General features: G+C 42.9%; 1 protein-coding gene across 1 annotated transcript in view; it reads left to right on the forward strand.

Moving 5' to 3' along the window:
• Positions 1–3,495: 3,495 nt before the first annotated feature.
• The window catches only part of FSD2 (fibronectin type III and SPRY domain containing 2), a 16,547-nt gene continuing 13,034 nt past the window's right edge, over positions 3,496–7,008 (forward strand). The window contains 3 exon segments of the mRNA XM_010176294.1: positions 3,496–4,239; positions 4,319–4,414; positions 5,452–5,705. Of these exon segments, the coding sequence (XP_010174596.1) occupies positions 3,496–4,239; positions 4,319–4,414; positions 5,452–5,705 (1,094 nt within the window).

The following is a 7,008-nucleotide window of genomic DNA, read 5'->3' on the forward strand; positions in this document are numbered from 1 at the left end:
GCCCTTATTATATTTCATTAAGTTTTTCTCAGCAAAAAAAAGGTTACATTCAGTCTTTAGATGCAAAGCTGACACTACGAGTTTTTCCATAAATTATGGACCGCAAGATACTGTAGTTTTAACAGTCTAAGGGCAAAAATAAGTCTCATTTGAAAAAAATTAATAAAATCTCTCTGACAGCATAAATGCTAACATTCCAGCAAAGGCTACGTCATTTATATGAAAACATTTCTGCTCTGATATCACAGATAACAGAGGCACTATCAGCAGTAATGAGATCATGACTACTTGGGTAATTAACTTGTAATTCCTTACTGAAACAGCAAACAATTGCACTGCTAGAAATGTGAGGAAATGACACCAAGTTTAATTTGAAAAGGAAGAAAAAGCAGGGCTGTGTCAAGAGCAAACAGACATTTCTCCTTGCACTGTCCCTTGAGCTAGAGATGTGTATAATGCAGTGTCCTCAAATGTGCTAGAAAACCTCTTGCCAGCAAGGTTAGCTCAGCAGAAGATTATGTGTGCTGGACAACTGAATTGTTTGTGGGTTTCAGTGGATATGTAGAGCCCAAGTGCTACAGCAATCACAATAATCAGTGGCAATATACAGCCTGGTTTTTATCAGGTGACCCACTACTGAGCGTGGACTGAAGGGATATGTTCCTGTGAAAACCCTCCCAGCTGGGCCATTGCCCACTTTCTTCACTATAATTAGCTTTCCAGTGGTCTAGCGTACACATACAGGGTGGGCATGTATGTATATGTATAATATGTGTAAGCAACATTATGATTTCTGATTTTTTCTAAATTCTGATTTTTTGATATTTTTTTCTAGAATCTGATCTTCATTCCAACTCAACCCCATAGCAGAGCTTCTGCTAATTTAATAGAGAGAAGGACTTTGCCATTAAACTTTTGCCAAGAACAGAACAGATCCTTCCATTTAAATGCGCAGCAGTGCTGTAAGTACGTATCCAGCCATTTGAGTGACTTTGCACAGAGTTCACGTTTTGTGTGTCCCACACACGATACTCTGCCTAGCGTCACAGCGTTAGAAATCATGCCTACAGTCAATGACTGCACTCTGCTGGGTTTATTAATACCAGTTCAGAAAGTGAGAGGGTGCTCTGGCTTTAGCAAGGGGTCTGTATAATTATTCCAAGTACTTCAGATCCAGGAATCAACCCTCGGAGCCTTTTCTCAGTGTATGACATTCATCCTGGCGACACTCACGTAGCGCGCTGCTGCTGAAGGGCAGCTGGGGCACATCTATATTTGTTCCATTGCTCATTGCTGGCATGTCCCTATCTGAGCAAAGAGACGGTCTAGGGTTACGGCATAAGTCTTCCAACTGCAGTCATAGGAAAGTGGCAGGGAATTGCTTTCATGTGAATTAATTTTTACTAGAGGAAATAAATGTGGAGTTTGATGCCATCTGAGCTGTCAGAAGAATTTATGACGTCTTAAGATAGAAGGCAAGTTTTTAGGTAGTAACATTCTTTGTTATATATTTTCAATAATTGATGGTCACAGACTTAAACATTCTTACCTGTAATTGTATCTGTGCCTGTAAACTGAGCAAACACTGAGCAATCATCTGAAAATCTTATTTAGGCAGCAGGCTTCCAGATGAGCTTAATTATGCTCATTTTAATTTATGTAATTTAATTTCATTTTGGTAGGAAGAATACTTGTTAATTCACTTTTCTAGTTAGTAGTAGCTTCTAAAGCAAGCCTTATTGTTATAATTATGGGGAAAAAAGTCTTTGCAGGAGCCAGACAACATTTTCTGGTATGTGTCAAGACCTTTTCTCTGTTTAGTATGTTAGAATTTGCATGATCTATTTTATCACCTTTAGCATAAACAGTATTTCTGCCTAACTTCTGTGTTTTTGTCTATAGTAAGATATTGCTAGCTGTAGAATCCACACTTGTGTCTGCAGTGCCAGAAGACAAATGGTGAACTTCTGTGTGTATGTTTTCTTGCAGATACGGTAGGCTGGGCTGTTTTCAATCATTTGTATAAAACCAGAGAGTGGGAAGTTTCTTAACATTTTTCACCAGTTAGAGAAGTTGCTTTCTAACAAGTTACTGACTGTGTTGACTTTGTTAGCTAAGTAATCCTCAGGATTATTAGTAGAATATTGATGAAATACATTTGAGGTGAGAGCAAGTACTCAAAACTACAAAGACAATAAAAAAAATAGTCTGAAAGCAAAGTTTATGTGAAAGCTTCTTCAGAAGCTCTGGCAAACTTGATATCTGACTGACTTTGTGGCTTTTTTTTCTGTGAGAAAATGGTTTTAAAGTTTTCATGTGCTTCACTGAGCTAGGACTTGATGTAACTATAGGTTCATTAATATTCACCTGAAATCTTTCCATTACCTCTTTTGAATGTAGCAGTAAACTGCTGAGAAAATTTACCTGAGTAGGTTTGTAGCCGTGATTTTGTTAGTGCTGGTGAACAGTGGAGGGCTGCAGTGATGTTGCTTGTACTAGCATTATTTTATGTGCTGTTGTTAATACAGGCTGGGTGGAAAGAGGGGGCTTAGGGAGCCAGCATTAAATTTGCCTTTGCGCCTTTAATGTTGTCCCTCGTGCATCAGCTTTAGCATACAGCTTTGCGTTTCACATCCACGTGCTCTTTTCACACCTCCCACATTGCACAGAATGGATAAAGTGTGCAAGCTTCAGGTCAGAGTGGACTTCTCTCAATTCAGGGGTCAATGACTTGCCTTGCTTCCTAGTTACTGTATGCTTTATCATGGAGAGCATCATGAATCTTTTTTCTGAGCTTCATTTATGTTAAAATATCTATTTTCACAGCACCCAAGAACTCCCAAAGGGCAGCATTTTCCCCTATTTTATAGAAAGTACCAGAGACCTGGACTGAAAATAACATTAAAAGAAACCTCAATTTTCAGTATCAAGAATGGCAACTTGAAAAATCCAAACCAGAATTTTTCAGGGCATTTACTAGTGTGTTATGTGGCATCAGTGGTCACAAGAGAGAACATGCTGCAATATGCCTGACTGACAGTTCAGAAAGAGTGCTTGACAGCAGCTGAAGGGTGAGCAGACTTCAAACCAGGCCATCTCAAATTGCACAGAACAGCACTAAGTGAGCCTGAAGCACAGTCACAGTGCTGAGCTGAGGACAGGACTACTCCACGGTTGGAAATCAGACATCAGGGTCAGAGAAGAGCCACTCGGAATACATGGGATGCACAGCAGACAGCTCTGTGCCGTGCTTTGCACAGAGGCAAGAAAAAAAAAGCTTTCTGTGGCTTCTCTTCAGAAGCTTCACTTCCTAGCAGCTTTGGTCTTTCCCATGCCTACCTCCAGGCCCTGAGCAGTCCTCAGCCAAACCTATTCCATCTATATATTTTTATGCAAGAAAATCCCATGTTTGACATCTAAGCATGTAGCCAAGGATCTTTCTTTTCTTTTACAGGATTGAGACTTGACAACTCAAAAGCCTCATTGAGGATACCAATGTCATCCAGATTTGGCAGTGCAAGAGAGTATGAAACTAATGACCAGTTGCCTGGTCGTTCAGTGTCCCCGCCAGTCCCAGAGTCTAGTGAGACTGAGGCTGAAGGCTTGATATTTTATCACATGGATCTTTATGGATCAAAGGAGAGGTTTGATATCTTTCCTGAAGAGCTGTCTGGTCAAGGAGACCGATCTCGGGGGGATACAAGAAGGGAATCTGCATTGAGCAGTGAAAAAATTCATCACTCACAAGAAGCTGGATATGACTTGGAAAAGGAGGTTGCAGAATTGGCTAAGATGTATGGACTTGATGAAGATAGGGAAAAAGAGCTTGAACTTCTTGGAGGACACCTTGAGATGGTGGAGCGCAGATGGCCACCTCCTCGCACAGAAAAAGCAAGGTCACAAGGCTCCATATATAATGCATCAAAAAGCAGCTCGCCAGTGAAAGATAAAAGTCAAAGCACAAAGCAACAGGGACTTCCTGGTGAAGCTTCTCAAGATGAAGACCAGAGCGAAGCCACAGCAGAGGATGAGGCTGAGCACCACATACGGTCCAGAGAGGAGCTTAACAGCGGCGGCATGTCAGATGAGTGGAGCAGTCTGGCTGTCAGTGAGGAGGAGGAAGTGGCAGATGTTTTTTGTTCTACCTGCAAGATGCCAATCCGAGCTTTTGACAAACTGTTTGGTGAGCACAAGGATCATGAGGTGGCTCAGCTCCCCAGTGCTGTGGAAAGTGAAAAGGTAAGAGTACCATGAGTGCACTGCGGTGCCTCTAAAACAGCGTTCAAACACACTAAGAATCATGCTGGTGTTTTGGTAGGAGGAGATTCATAAAAACATGTGCAAACTGGAAGAGCAGATTGCTCAGATGGAAAACTTTGCCAGTCACTTGGAGGAAATCTTCATCACTGTAGAGGTAAGGAGTTTTCTTCTTGGGCTTTGTGGTACTGGGGTTAGAATGGTTTTGACAGTCAAAGTGTTCAGTTGTTAATGAGGTGAGTAATTATGGTAACAGAGCACAGAGTTATCTTGGGGTTTGCCTAGACTGAGGTACTCAGGAAAATTCATCCTAATGAATTTTTTAAGTGGGCTAGTAAAACCACATTAAGCATTTGCACAGACACTTGTATGCAGAAATAAAGTAACCCCCACTCAAGTTTTCTTAGTCTTAAATGGCCAGGGACCTGTGATCTAACTAGTCCATCCTGCGTGTACCCCTTGTGTTCACTTGGCTTCACTTACAGAAGTGCCAGATAGAGGCAAACCCTTGGACCAGCAGCATCGAGCTGTAGCACTGCAGGAGCTGTGCTCCTGCTCTGCTGGTGTCAACTTGTCCCCAGGGGAAGGGGCCCCGCTGGCAGCAAGTCAGACTGGAGCAGTAACTCAAGGCACCCGCTGTCTTTTCTCTGCTGCATGCAGCACAGAAGGAGACATCGGTGCCTGAGCAGTGGGCAGCTGCTGGCAATAAAGCCTTGCTTGCTCCTTAAATCTTCCTTCCTAATGCTTTCTCCAGCAGCTACTGAGGATATCAGCATTAGCTGCTCAGCTCCCCCAGCGCAAATCCATGGATCCCACTGGGTTGCCATGGTTTCTCTCTTAGAAGAATATGCTTGACTGTGTTGGTGGAAACACTTGGGAGATTATAGCTAGGATATATCCCTAGTTGTGCTCTCTGGGCTTAGGTTGGAGACAGCTGCCTTGCATCACTGTTTTTATTATCATTTCTGATGCTCTTATTATGTCTGGAACCAAATCCAACACTCTCTTGTGCCTCAGTTGGGGAGAATGAATAGAATAAACCCCTAAAAATGCAAATTAGTCAAATTACACCTTCTGTGTACTGGCACTGCCTGCCTAGCAAGGAGAATTTTAGGCAGACCTGAGTAAGATTTTTTCTGTCTGAGCTATGGATCAGGCCTGACACGAAGAAACCAATTCTCAAATGCCTTGCAGGAAAACTTTGGGAGGCAGGAGCAGAACTTCGAGGTGCATTACAATGATGCAGTGCAAGTGCTTGCTCAGAAGTATGAAGAACAGTTGGAAGCACTCGGGGAAGAGAAGAGGCGGAAGCTGGAAGCTTTATATGGGCAGCTGGTCAGTTGTGGGGAACATCTTGACACCTGCAAGGAGCTGACAGAGACAACCCAGGAGCTTTACCTGGAAAATGACAAAGCCAATTTTATGAAGGTAAGGATCTTTAACTTTTCTAAAAGTTAACATCTAATCTAAAACTTACCATTTTAGAAGGTCTCTTCTAAATGCTCTTTGCTGCTTGCAAGTACTCCCCAGCTGGGAAGTCCCAAGTGGCTTTATAGGTGGAGAGTGTTTGAGGTGCTTGTTCCATGGTGCTGTCACTGCTCCAGGTGCTTGGCATGGTGGCATTGACCTAGTGGGACAACACAAGGGGGCCAAAATGCAGAAGCAGTAGCAGAAGTTTGTAACTTGGATGCTGAATGACTTCCAAGTCTCACTGGGGTTCAGAGAGAAGATATCACTCTAAAAAGCTTATCTCAGGAAACTCTGGAAGCACTTAGTGTTCGTTGCCTGATGCAGGCTCAGCTCTCTTGCGCTATTCTGGGCTCACAGCACGCAGGCTGATGCAGCCACTTTGCAAGATGTTTCTTTTTCTTGCTCAGTTTGTTGGAAAGTTCAGCTGAACATGAGGCTCCAAACTAAATACATCAGGAGCTCCTGCAAGTGATGGATGAATCCCACTACTGAGGAGGTGTTGAAAAGTTATTTTTCTTTAGCAAGTAGAAAAATAATTGGAAAAAAAATGAGAACTTTCACTGCTGATGAGTGATTGCTCTAATCTGAGCTGTCATGTGACTCAGGTGGGTGGGAGAATTTCTATAGCATGGCCACAGTAACTTCTGAACTGGACAGTAAACAGATCTCCTAACACCTCCAGCCTGCTCCAATGGATCAGCTTGCTGTGTCACTCCAACCTGCTGAGTTTTTCATGTGAGCTGACTTTTCCTGTTCCTCTGCATCTCTGGAACAACCTTATTTTCTCCTAAGCTTGTGAACAGTTTTACATCACCCCTAGGAACTATTATTCACCAAGAATTCAATAGCTCTTGGTCATGAGCTCTCAGCTGCTTAGGTTTCTCCAGGGACTGTGTGGCCGCCTTCAAGTAACATGCCCTGCTCAGCCTCCCTCCAACACAGATAACTTTCACTGAGTTATTTTCTCCAGCTGTTGTTGGCTTCTGTTTGTGAGGGATCTGTTGGCACTTTGGACAACTGAGGAAGGATACGGTCTAGATGGGTAGACGCTGGTCACTGCCTGATATTGCACATTATCTTACTGAAAATTCATCCAAGATCTGTCCATTTGAATGGACAGTTAGACACGCTTTGTTCTCAGAGCTGGGTGATGGCCAATTAGCTCACTCAAAGGGCTGAATTTGGGACAATTCATGTAAGTCAGGGCACCAGCAGGATGTAGCCTGCCTCTGGACTAATGCAAGAAATGTATCTTTTCGGTCTTTAACACTCTCTCTTTTT

This window comes from Antrostomus carolinensis, unplaced genomic scaffold, assembly GCF_000700745.2.
Source record: "Antrostomus carolinensis isolate BGI_N321 unplaced genomic scaffold, ASM70074v2 scaffold16829, whole genome shotgun sequence".
Classification (NCBI taxonomy): domain Eukaryota; kingdom Metazoa; phylum Chordata; class Aves; order Caprimulgiformes; family Caprimulgidae; genus Antrostomus; species Antrostomus carolinensis.